The sequence below is a fragment of the Marmota flaviventris genome, chromosome 1, assembly GCF_047511675.1.
Source record: "Marmota flaviventris isolate mMarFla1 chromosome 1, mMarFla1.hap1, whole genome shotgun sequence".
Lineage (NCBI taxonomy): Eukaryota > Metazoa > Chordata > Mammalia > Rodentia > Sciuridae > Marmota > Marmota flaviventris.
This window is the reverse complement of record NC_092498.1, coordinates 150246644-150260279: the sequence shown is the minus strand read 5'-3', so window position 1 is coordinate 150260279 and position 13636 is coordinate 150246644. Positions and strand designations below refer to the sequence as shown.

The following is a 13636-nucleotide window of genomic DNA, read 5'->3' as shown; positions in this document are numbered from 1 at the left end:
TTTTCCACTCTCAGATACAGCCCCAAAGTCTGGCTTACTTCATTCCTATGTTGGGTATGGACTGAAGGATAAAAAAAAACATGGATGTGTGTTACTCTGCTCAGTAAGTAGGAACAATTCTCATAGCCTCAGACCAGTACTCCAATTGATAGGCCATATTATATTTGTTCTGACTCTTGGGCTATTGTCAATAGCCTAGTTGTTTGATCTGTCACTTAGAAAATCTCAATGGGCAGATTAAAGACACTCCTCTTTGGGGCCATGAATGGTGGAAATAAATGCGGCTATGACAACCTGTCTGGGTCACATACATAGATGCCTACCAGAAGAGCCTGTTTTCTGATGAGATCAATGCCAAACCAGTAACGAAAACATGGTTTTGAGAAAAAGGAAAAAGCAGTTTTATTGCTTTGCTAGCAAAGGAGAAACACAGGGGACTCCTGTCTCACAGGGTGTGATTCTCCCCATTAGCAGGAACTGGGGGCTTTTAAAGAGATGATTCAAAAGCTACATTCCAGTGTTCTCTGCTGGAGTTTTAATTCACTTTTTAATTTTGGAGATAGTCATTTCTGAGATCTTCTGGTACCATCCCCAAAGTCTGGCTTATTTCATTCTTATGTTGGGTATGTACTCAAGGACAGGTAAATCTGCCTAAAATGGAGATGAAAGATAATCCTGTTTCCCCTGAGATTAGGGAGGTAGAGAGATTAGGGAAGAGCAGGGAGAGAAAAAGAGAAAGAAACATGTCTATTTTAAAAATAACTTTCAGTGGCAGAGCAGTAAGAGCTATATTCAAAGCATAAAGTGAACCACTGTTACAGTTGTACTGTTACAATCCCACCAACAGTGTAAAAGTGTTCCTTTTTCTCCATATCCTCTCTAGCAATTATTATTATTATTATTATTATTATTATTTGGTATTGGGGATTGAACTCAGGGACACTTAACCACTGAGCCACATCCCCAGCCCTTTTTATTTTGAGACAGGGTTGCTTAAAGCCTAAGTTGCTGCTAGGGTTGTGGCTCAGTGGTAGAGTGCTCACCTCGCACGTGCGAGGCCCTTGGTTCGAACCTCAGCACCACATAAAAATAAATAAATAAAATGGAGGTAGTGTGTCCATCTACAACTTAAAAAATAAATAAATAAATATTTTTTTTAAAAAAGCCTAAGTTGCTGAGGCTGTCCCAGAACTTGCAATCCTCCCACCTCAGCCTCCCAAATCATTGGAATTATAGGCCTGTGCCATCATGCCTGGTTTATTATTGTTCGTGTTCTTAATGACCGTCATTCTGACTGGTGCAACACATGAACTTTTGAAGACACATTCAAACCATAGCACAATGACTCTTTTGGGTATGTTGCTTGCTTGCTTTCCTAAACAGTAACTTTAGGCAAGCCTGGTTGGTACACACCTTCTAGAAGGCAGCCCTGCTTAAAGGGGGCTTCAGAGTTCAAATATGATTCTGATTCAGTCACTTGGATTCTCTTGTGGGACTTACATGATCTTAGATCATAAGGATAATGACCACTTGGGTAAGCACTATGCTTACTGAGACCCCTTACAGTGGCCCACATGAGAAAAACTGGGAAACATAATGGGTCTCTGTGCATTTTATAAAAAAAAGTTCTTCCTCAAAAAAAAAAAAGGTCTGGGTGCAAGAAAAGGATAATTGGGAAAAGATGACATTTTGAGGACTGGAGTGGAGCACACCCATCTTGAAGGTAAAGCAGAAACTCTGGCATCTAGGTAGAAAATACCTTATATCCCAGTAGGTAAGAATGGAGGGACATTAATGATTTTATCTTTCACAATTGCTCTTGAAACATTCTTTATGAACAAAAATAACCTGGCTTACCTCCCAAACTTTTGTTAGTACTTTAAATTTAACTGACTCCAACTTCTGCCTTCACTCCTCAGATGACTTTGACTAGTTTAGTCACTATTCCTTATTACCTTTGCCAAACGTTTACTATAAACAGCAGGGGATATCCCTGGCTTCTGTACTTCCCACAAAAAATACCTACAATGTATCAATACCGATGTTTCAGATGTTTTTCTTGCTGTCATTCCCACAGACCTCTCAGCCAATCTGTGGAAAAGACTAATGCCACTCAACTGATGGCATGAACAACCAGGATAGACTGGACTAATTACCCTCAGGCAGTCCTTCCAAATATAAGGTGCTATAGTTTGTCCCTGAAATGTCCCTGAAAGGTCCATGTGTTAAAGGCTTGGTCCCCAACCTGTAGCATTATTGGGAAGTAGCAGAACCTTTAAAAGGTGATGCATAGGGACTGGGGATGTAGAGCTACAAGTGGTAGAGCACTTGCTTTGCCTAGTGTGCACAGGCCCTGGGTTCAATACCTAGTGCGTGCGCGCGCACACACACACACACACACACACACACACACACACCACAAAGATCAAGCTTAGTGGTAGGAATTAGGTCACTGGAGATGTGCCCTTGAAGGGGATATTGGGAACCTACCTTTTCTCATCTTTGCTTCCTGGCTGTCTCAGGCAAGAATTTCCTCTGCAGTGTGCTCCCTACCATGGTGTACTTGCCACAGGCCTAAAGGCAATGAGGCACAAGTAACCATGGACTTATGAGCCAAAATAAATAAAACTTTCCTCTTTATAAATCGATTATATCAGGTATTTTTTTCATTGACAGAAAATAACACATGAGGATTAGAGTTAATTATTCAAAGTAAACTGGAAACCCAAAGGTCTACCAACTGGCCAGGACCTTGGGGGACACTGACCCTTGTAAACAACACTTTCTCAGAGTGCCATATGTGCCCTTATGACTATATTTCTTATGTGAAAACTAGTTGGATCAACCTCTCCAAAAGGGTGTACTGTATTTTCATGATGATCATAAGAGAATTTTGTGTTTTAGTAAACATCATGGAGCACAGATCGTGCAACCCACAGATAATAATGGAGATATTTCTAAAATGAGGCTATCCCTGGTTACTCACAGAACCTTTTTGAACTGATAACTGACTTGCTGTTAATATACACAATGGGAACAATTATTCCTATTATGTAACTCATCTGATTAAAAAGGCAATGCAACTTTTGTCCCTGACTTTAGTTGATCTGATCAATAGTACCACCATGGCCCTGGAAGATATTCAGATCAGCATCAAATGACTGGCCAGAATTTATTTATAAAAAATAGACTTTCTTATAAGGCCAGGCCACAATGGAGACTATGCAATATCTAATATGGTTTCATGACTTGGGCCAGAGTGGAAAGGTCAGTATTTGAGAAAAACACCTAACTTTCTAGGGTAGACTTTAATAATTTATGGATTTGCTCAGCCTGTTGGAGGAGAGCTCTGGGGTCAGGAATGAGGTTAATATAAGTTGGGCTCATTCAGCTGCAAATGCCTCACCACACCACTGACTATAGCTAGTAAATGCTGATTGCAGCCAATCAGGTTGTTTCTTAGGAAAGTATGTGATTTCCTTTTCTCTGAATATAAAAATGATCTGGATATATTGTAGGGTGGGGAATTCTGAGCCAATTTCAGTCAGAAGTGGTGACTGGTTCTAGAACTCTTTTTCTTGCTTAAGTAAATTCTGTTAAACTTATTGGTAACAATTTTTTCTTTTAACAATATAAAACATATAATTTACCATTATAAGTCTTTTTTTTTTTTTTGGTGCGGTACTAGGGATTGAACCCAGGGATGCTTAACACTGAGCCACATCCCCAACTCTTTTAATTTTTTTTTTTTAATATATGTTTTTAGTTGTAGATAGACACAATATAGTTATTTTTTCATTTTTATGTGGTGCTGAGGATCGAACCCAATGCCTCATGCATGCAAGGCAAGTGCTCTACCACTGAGCCACAACCTCAGCTCATTTTATTTGGGGACACTACGTTACTTACAGCCTTGCTAAATTGCTGAGCATGGCTTTGAACTTATGATTCTCCTGCCTGAGCCTCCTGAACCACTGGGATTACAGGTATGTGTGTGCCACCATGCCCAGCCATTTTACCATTCTTCTTCTTCTTCTTCTTTTAATATTTTTTTAGTTGTAGATGGACACAATACCTTTATTTTATTTATTTATTTATTTTATGTGGTGCCCGGGATCGAACCCAGTGCCTCATGCATACTAGGCAAGCGCTCTACCACTGAGCCACAACCCACCCCCAACATTGTACCATTCTTAAGTGAACAATTTAGTGATATTAAAGACATTCACAGGCTGGGGTTATGGCTCAGTGGCAGAGCACTTGCTTAGTACATATAAGGCACTGGGTTTGATCTTCAGCACCACATTAAAAAAAAGAAACAAAGTTACCAGGTCTATCTATCATTTAAAAAAAAAAGACATTCACATTGTTATGCAGCCATCACCACTATCATTTTAGAACTTTTTCCATTCTAAATTGAAACTCTGGAGCCATCAAAAAATTGTCCCCCTTTCTCCTCTCCCCCCAGCTCCTGGCAACTAACACTCTATTTTCTGTGTTTATAAATTCAACTATTCTAAATACCTCATGTAATTGGAATCATACAGTATTTGTCCTTTTTAATTAATTACTTTAATTGTACAAACTTATGGGGTATAGGGTGATAATTTTATATATATATATATATATATATATATATATATATATATATATATATACACACACCATGTGTAATGATCAAATCATGACAGTTAACATTTCCATCTCCTTAAACTCTTTTTATGTGTATGGGGTGCTGGTAATCTGGGGATTAAACCCAGGGCCTTGCATGGGTTAAGTACATACTCTATTACCAAGTTAAAACCCTAGCCTTGACTCTTAATAATATTTTTGGTCATGCATAATAATTGTATACATGTATTGAAATAACAATTGTTACTGAAATAACAATATGTGTATACAATATTTACTAATCACATCAGGGTAATTAATGTTCCCATCTCATTATTATTACTTCACGTCTGGAACTTTAGAATTCCTCTCTTCTAGTTTTTCATAACATTTATATAGGTTGTTATGAACTACGGTCACCCTTCTGTGCTGTAGAACATTAGAAGTTATTACTTCCATGTTTTGGTACTCATTATCTATCCTCCATTTCCCCAACCTCCTATTCTTCTGAGCCACTACTAATGACTATTATTAATTTAGATCAACTATTAAAAAGGCATTTGTCTGTGTTAATATAAATGTCTTTCTATGATTGTATATTTTTCAAGTTAAAATGAAGGCATGCTTGTATATAAGGATGAAAACTATTACATTAACTCTCTCTTAAAATATTTTTCCCAAGATTTTGGACTCATTAAAAAAAAAAGGCATTTTTCCTTTTGTCATTGGCTTATTTCACTGAGTATAATGTCTTAAAGTTTCATTCTTATTGGAGCATGTATCATGATTTCCTTTTTTTAAAGGCTGAATAATATCCGTTGAATGGCATATATGTATGCTTATCCACTTAGGTTCCATCTTTTGGCTGTTGTGAATAACAATGCTATGGACATGGGTATACAGCTAACACTATTAGATCCTATTTTGATTTTGTGGAGTATATACTTATCAGTGGAATTGCTGGGTCATATTATAATTCTGTGTTTAATTATTTTTGAGGAATTACCATACTGTTTTCCATAGCATGTACACCATTTTACATTCTTACTAGCAATACCTGAGGGTTCTACTTTCCTCACATTCTTGCCAACACTTGTTATTTTCTGGTTTTATTTTGTTTATAGTAGCTATCCTAATGCATATAAGGTCTTATCTCATTGTGGGTTTTTGTTTGTTTGTTTTATTTTAGTACCAGGGATTGAACTCAGGGGCACTCAACCACTGAAGCCACATCCCCAGCCCAGCCTATTTTGTATTTTATTTAGAGACAGGGTCTCACTGAGTTGCTTAGTGCCTCACCTTTGCTGAGGCTGGTTTTGATCTTGTGATCCTCCTGCCTGGTGCTGGGATTCCAGGTGTGCACCACTGTACTGGGCTCTCATTGTGGTTTTGATTTGCATTTTCCTAATGGTAATGATGGTGAGCATCTTTTCATATGCTTTCATACCATCTATTTTCTTTACAGAAATGTGTATTTCAGTTGCTGTCCATTTTGTTCTGTTTTTGTTGGTTGGTTGGTTGATTTTGTTTCTTTTTTTTTTTTTTCTGGAGGTACTAGGGATTGAACTGAGGTCCTAATGCCTCCTAGGTAAGTGCTCGACCTCAGAGTTTCATCCCCAGCCCTTTGGCTCATTTTTGATTGTTAAGTTTAAGAAGTTCTTTTATATATTCTACATACTAAAATATATACGACTTGAAAATATTTCCTCCCATTCTACAGATTGCCCTTTTACTGTGATAGTGCCCTTTGATGCACACAGGTTTTTAATTTTGATGAAGTTCAACTTATCTAGTTTTTCTTTTGTTGCCTTGTGGTTTTGGTGTTACGTTCAAGAAATTATTGCCAAATCCAATATCACAACACTTTCACCATTTTAAAAAGTTTTATAGTTTACGTTCTTACATTTAGATCTTTGTCTTCCCTTCCTTCCTTCTTTCCTTCCTTCTTTCCCTCCTTCTTTCTTTCTTTCTTTCCCTCCCTCCCTCCTTCCTTCCTTCCTTCCTTTCTTTGTCTTTCTTTCTTTCACTGAGGATTGAACCCAGAGACCAGAGACTCTTTATCACTGAGCTATATCCCCAGCCCTTTTTATTTTATTTTATTTTTGAGACAGGGTCTCACGAAGTTGCTTAGGGTCCAGCTAAGTTGCTGAGGCCATCTGCCGCCTTGCAAACCTCCTGCCTCATCCTCCCAAGTCACTGGCATTACAGGTGTGCATCACTGTGCCTGGCTTACATTTAGATCTTTGATACATTTTGAGTTAACTTTTGTATATGGATATAGTAAGGGACCAATTTCATTATTTTGCATGTGATTATCTATTTTCCCAGCACCATTAATGGAAAGAAACTGCCTTTCCTCATTGAATGATTTTTGGCACCTTGTCAAAAATAATTGACTATATATGTCAGGGTTTATTTCTGGGATCTCTATTCTATTCCATATATGTCTGAATATATATGCCTTGTTTTTATGTCATTACCACACTGTTTTTTAAGCATTTTTTAGTTGTAGGTGCACACAATACCTTTATTTCATTTTAATGTGGTGCTGAGGATCAAACCCAGTGCCTCACACATGCTAGGTAAGCCCTCTTCCTCTGAGCCACAACCTAAGCCCACCATACTACTGCAGCTTTGTAGGAAGTTTTAAAATCAGGAAGCCTGAGTTCATCAGCTTTGTTCTTTTTCAAGATGTTTTGGCTACTTGGAGTCCTTTGAGATTCCATATAAATTTTGAGATAGATTTTTTTTATTTCTGAAAAAATTGTTGACATTTTTAATAGAGATTGCATTGAATCCATAGATTGCTTTTTTTTTTTTTTTTTAATGACTGGAACATATGATTTATTTAAAAAATGCAACAAATTTTTAAAGGCTACAAAATATCATTTTCAAAAAGCATCAAGAAGTGAGTATATTTAATCATATTTAGCTCATAACAGAGCAAATAATTCATGCTACAGGAATTATTCTATATTCTATAGCATGTTTACTGAACTGGCAACTGAGAAAGTTGGTCGAAGGAAGATAGAGGACTTTGTCTTGTAAGAATCAGAACCGAGGGGCTCCATAATCATCTGGCATACGCTCGATGTTGTATCTGTGGTTAGAAATGTACATGATAGGAACTCCAGGGATCTTCCGGATTCTTCGTTTAAGGTCACGGTCAACTGTGGCCACGATGTAACACTTGTGCTGAGTTACTCTTTGTACTAAGCAGTCATCTGCATAGGTTCCTTTGTGCGTGCATGGTAATCGTTCAAACCGGGGATCCTTTGCAATCCTTAAAGCCACTCGATATTTTTGCCCCAATTTCTCAATTTCAGCCATTACACAATCAGTTATACAAGGGATACACTTGGCATACAGACAGTCCATCATTGACTGCACTAAGTCCAGTTTGGCTTTAATGGAAAAATTGATAAAGTTGGTATCAACCAGGATATGATAAGGTGGGCCCAATTGTGTATTATATTGGAAGAATAAGCAGGAAGGGTGTTGGGGGACTTCTCTTTCCTTCAGTGCACTGGGATCTTTCTTTTGTTTCTTTTTTGGTTTTAATCTATCCTTTTCTTTAAGCCTCTCATCTCTGAGACTAAGCATTCGCTTCATGGTCGCATACTTTCTTGTTTTCTTTTGCTTTCCCATGTTCAAGCCGCACACCCGTTCTTCCGAATACACCCCATAGATTGCTTTTTGTAGTGCTGACATTCATAAATATTTAGTTTGGCCGGGCACGGTACGCATGCCTGTAATCCCAGCGGCTCAGGAGGAGGAGGCAGGAGGACGGCAAGTTCAAAGCCAGCCTCAACAATTTAGCAAGGTGCTAAGCAACTCAGTGAGACCCTGTCTCTAACAAAATATAAAATAGGGCTAGGGATGTGGCCCAGTGGTCAAGTCTGAGTTCAATCCCTGGTACCCCGACTCTCCAAATTAAGTTTTCCAGTCCATGATAATGGACTCTATTTATTTTGGCCTTCTTTAATTTTCATCAGCAATGTTCAGTCACTTTCAGGGCTAATTCCTAAATATTTTATTCTTTGTGATGCTATTGTCATGGAATTGTTTTCTTAATTTCCTTTTCAGATTTTTTATTGTTAATGTATAGAAACCCATTTGTGTGTGTGTGTGTTTCTGTGTATGAATTTTGTGTCTTATAACTTCACAGAATTAATTCATTAGTTCTAATAGCTTTTTGTGGGTTTTATATAAATAAGATTATATAAGATTATGTACCTGCAAAAAGACATCAATTTACTTCTTCCTTATGTTCCTTTTTATTTCTTTTTCTTGCCTAATTGCTCTAGCTAGAACTTGAAAAACTATTTTGAATAGAAGTGGTGAAAGTTGATTCTTTTTCATCACAAAGTATTAGCAGTGGGTTTTCATTTGTGACCTTTATTATATTGAGATAGCTGTTTTATTCTAATCCTAATCCTAGTTTTTTGAACTTTTTTAAAATCACAAATGGGTTTTGAATTTTTCCAAATGCCTTTTCTGCCTCATTTGTGATGATCAGATGGGATTTTTCCCCTTCATTTTATTAATGAGATATATTATACTGATTGATTTTCTTATCAAGGATGTTGAGCCATTCAAGGGAGAATGTGAGCTATCTCCAGAGGGACACACAGCTTGCATCAATATGTATAAGGGAGCCAGGTGTGGCGATGTAATGCCTGCAGTACCAGCTAAGCGCTTCCCTCAGGATGCTGACGGGGAGGAGCATTGGAACCCAGAAATTGGAGACCAGGCCGTGCCACATAGCAAAACCCTGTCCCCCCCCCCAAAAAAAAAAAAACAAAAAACAAATAATATTTATAAGGGATATTTGTCTATAGTTTTCTAGTAGTGTCTCTGACTTTGGTATCAGGGTAATGCTTACTCCATGGAGTGAGTTAGAAAGTGTTCCCTTCGATTTTTTGGAAGAGTTTGAGAAGGACTGGTACACTTTGAATGTTTGGTAGAATTCAACCAATTCAACATCCTTAATAGTTATAAGTCTATTCAGATTTTCTGTTGCTTAATGATTTAATCTTGATAGATTTTGTGTTTCCAGGAATTTGTCCATTTCATTTGGGTTGTCTAGGCTCTCCAGTTTGTGGGCATACAATTTATCCATAGTATTCTCTCATAATTCTTTTTATTTTTAAAGAATCAGTAGTAATGTTCCCACTTTCTTCTCTGATTTTTAGTAGTTTGAGTCTTTCTTAGTCAATCTAGCTAACCGTTGGCAATTTTATTAAAAAATGCAAACTTTTGCTGGGTACAATGGTGCATACCTATAATCCCAGTGGCTTGGGAGGCTGAGGCAGGAGGAATGCAAGGTTTTGTTTGGGCACCAGGGATTGAACCCAGGGATGCTTAACCTCAAGCCACATCCCCAACCTTTTTATATTTTATTTAGAGACAGGGTCTCACTGAGTTGCTTAGGGCCTCTATAAGTTGCTGAGGTTGGCTTTGAACTCACGATCCTCCAGGAATGCAAGTTTGAACCCAACTTCAGCAATTTAAAGACCCTAAGCAATTTAGTGAGACCCTGTCTTAAAACATAAAAAGGGCTGGAGATATGGCTCAGTGGTAAAGCACCCTCTGGGTTCAATCCAAGTATCGAAAAGAAAGAAAGAAATGCAAACTTTTGGTTTCATTGATTTCCTCTATCATTTTCTGTTCTCTTATCTCTGCTCTAATCATTTTCTTTTTTCTGCTGGCATTTGGTTTCATTTAGTCTTTTTTCTTTTCTTTTTTTTTTTTTTAGTTTTTCAGTGTATAAATTTTTGTTGTTGGTTTGAAAACTTTTTTAATTGTAAGCATTTACAGCTATAAATTTCTTTCTTAGCACTGTTTTTATTGCATTCCTTAAGTTTTGGTATGCTTTCTTTTTGTTTTCATGTCTTAAGATTATTTTCTAACTTCCCTTGATTTCGTTTCTCATTCATTGGTTGTTTAATGAAAATGTTGGGTTATGGGTATACTCAGTGGTAGAGCACTTGCCTAGCATATGAGAAGCCATGGATTCAATCTTCAGTATGGCTAAATAAATATATAAAATAAAAAATTTAAAAATGTTGTTTAATTCTCACCTATTTTTCAATTTTCCCTTTGCTACTAATTCATTCCATTACAATTGGAAAATATGACTTACATGATTTCATTTTTTTAAAATTCATTGACTTCTTTTATGGTTTAACATATGGTCTATCCTTAAGAATGCCTAAGTTCTTTTTTTCTTTTGCGCACACTATGGTTTATATGCCCAAACCTCATCCCAGATGCCAGCAATAAAGCTATTGGGCAGGAGATGTAGCTCAGTGGTAGTTTGTGTTTAGCATGTGTGAGCATGGGCTTAATCCCCAGCACCACTAAAATAAAATAAATCTGTGGCCTGACAGAAAGGCTACCTGCTAGAGCTGCAGGGTTCTTCAGAACTTTGAGTCCAGCCACCTGCCATCTTACAGGTGAGAAAATCATTTTCTTTTTTTCTGCTGGCATTCGGTTTCATTTGGTCAGAAGGTTTCATCTAAGATTGTACTAGGGCCTGGTGGCTTGCAGGTCATGGACATTGAACCAATTCAAGTTCTTGCCTGAGAGCCTGCCATGTCATCAGCAATAACCACATAAAATCTCCACCCAAAGTCCATTCAACAAATGTTTACTGAACATCTAAAACATTCCAGGCATAAGGCAAACCCCAAAGTGACTCTATCTGTGTAGGGCCTTCCTGCTCTCAGATGGGCCTGACGATTCTGCTTCCCGGCAATGAGTGGTGTAGATAATCAAATAGTGTCTGGTACATTAATGTCTATTTCATAAATGTACCAACTTGTCACCTAAACCTCTATGTTAGGCTGACTACATGCTTCTTCTAGAAACCATAGGCACAAAGGCTTTGGATATGGCAGGGCCAGACAGAAAAAGCTCATCATGTCTCTAGGGCTGGATTCAATGAAACAGCAAGGCACAAGGAGGGGGACTATACCTGAAGCAGGCAGAGGCTGAGGAGATTAGCATAGTTGTGGCCGGACAGCTCTATCTGGCTTTTTCACCCAAAGGGGCTATCTAGGAGCACCCCAGCCCTGACATGGGGTTATTCATGCAAAATTCAGCTGCTGGGCCAGTGAAAGCATGAGGTTGCTTTCTGTGACTGGGAAGAGTAAGATATCACTCCACCCTGGACACTCTGGTCAACTTCTATTTGAGGTTCAGCAGGTTGGATTCTTGCCATGTGGTTGGTGCAAGGGACAGTGCCTACAGAAGTATTGTTCTGACAGCTGCCAAGGAGCTCCCTGACCCATCAAGTTTGTCACCCATCATCATTCTGTGACATAAAGCAGGACAGGGCATATGGCCCTATTTTACAAATGCGGAAACCCAGGTGCAGAGAAATGAGTAATCTGATGTGCGAGTCAGGGGTCAGTGGTCAACCACAGAAGCAGAACCACAAGGGGACAGATCTAGGTAAAAGATATCAAGAGATTTAGTGTAAGGGATTACCTTACATGACGATGGGGGCTGGTTGGGCAAGCCTGAAATCCACAGTGCAGGCAGGCTATCAGGTTGGAACTCCTGAACACAGGTTGCAAAATTCAAATATAGATCTACCCTACAGATGAGTTTCTACGGTCACATCATACCACCAATTACCACTTTCTTCTTTGCCATTGAAAATAGAGTCACTGGCAGGGTATGCTAGCAGATGCCCATAAACCCAGTAACTTGGGAGGCTGAGGCAGGAATACTGTAAGTTTGGGGCCAGCCTCAGCAACTTAGCAAGACCCTGTCTCAAAATAAAAAAGGGTGGAGGGCTGGGGATGTAGCTCAGGGGTAAGGTTACTCTGGGTTCTTGCCTAAGAGCCTGCCATGTCATCAGCAATAACCATATAAAATCTCCACCCAAAGTCCATTCAACAAATGTTTACTGAACATCTAAAACATTCCAGGCATAAGGCAAACCCCAAAGTGACTCTATCTGTGTAGGGCCTTCCTGCTCTCAGATGGGCCTGACGATTCTGCTTCCTGGCAATGAGTGGTGTAGATAATCAAATAGTGTCTGGTACATTAATGTCTATTTCATAAATGTACCAACTTGTCACCTAAACCTCTATGTTAGGCTGACTACATGCTTCTTCTAGAAACCATAGGCACAAAGGCTTTGGATATGGCAGGGCCAGACAGAAAAAGCTCATCATGTCTCTAGGGCTGGATTCAATGAAACAGCAAGGCACAAGGAGGGGGACTATACCTGAAGCACTAATGCCTTTAAATATAATCAAATGAGAGAATAATTCCAGATAACCCAGAATCAATTGCAGAAATTAATCTTAATCATCCTTTAGATTGTATTTCTTAGGAACCACTTCTGGTACCAAAATCTGTATTAGTCAGACCCAGAGAGGCAGAACCAGTAGGATATGCATTAAGAGATTCATTGCAAGGACTTGACTTCATGATTGTAGGGCCTGGCTAGGCAAGTCCAATAGCTACAGGGCAGGCTGTCAGGGAAGCAGGTTGGAATTCCTGCCAAGGCCCAGAGCTGTGGTTGGCATACAGAATTCCTCTTCCTTAGAGAAGCCTGAGCCATGTTCTTTAGACCTTTTAATGGGTTGATTCAGGCCCACCTAAGTGATGTGGAATAATCTCACTTACTTAGTCAATTGGTTATGGTCTCTAATTGAATCTACAAAATACTTCACAGAAAGTTTGGCTTGGTAGTGCATCCCTGTAGCAGCTCGAGAGACTGAGTCAAAAGGTTTGCCTGAGTCCAGGACCTGGAGGCCAGCTGGGGAAATACAGTGAGATGCTTTCTCAAAAAACAACCCTTTACACATACCTAGGCTAGTGTATGACTGGGGAATAACCTGGAATGCCCAAAGACCACCTGCCCACATCCACACTGTAGGCTCCACAACTCTGTATCTGCTCTCAACTTCTTTCCACCAGCACACAGATTCTTATGCTGACCCTTAAGAAGCTGATAGTGCCAGGCATGGTGACACATGTTTATAATCCCAGGGACTCAGAAAGC

At 38.8% G+C, this 13636-nt stretch overlaps 1 protein-coding gene across 1 annotated transcript; it reads right to left on the bottom strand.

Annotated features, from left to right (window-relative positions):
• Positions 1-7660: 7660 nt before the first annotated feature.
• Positions 7661-8312, bottom strand: LOC139707218 (rRNA-processing protein FCF1 homolog). Its single transcript, XM_071617457.1, has one exon. It carries the CDS (start codon positions 8257-8259, stop codon positions 7663-7665), a length of 597 nt encoding a protein of 198 aa, XP_071473558.1. The 5' UTR covers positions 8260-8312; the 3' UTR covers positions 7661-7662.
• Positions 8313-13636: the final 5324 nt, after the last annotated feature.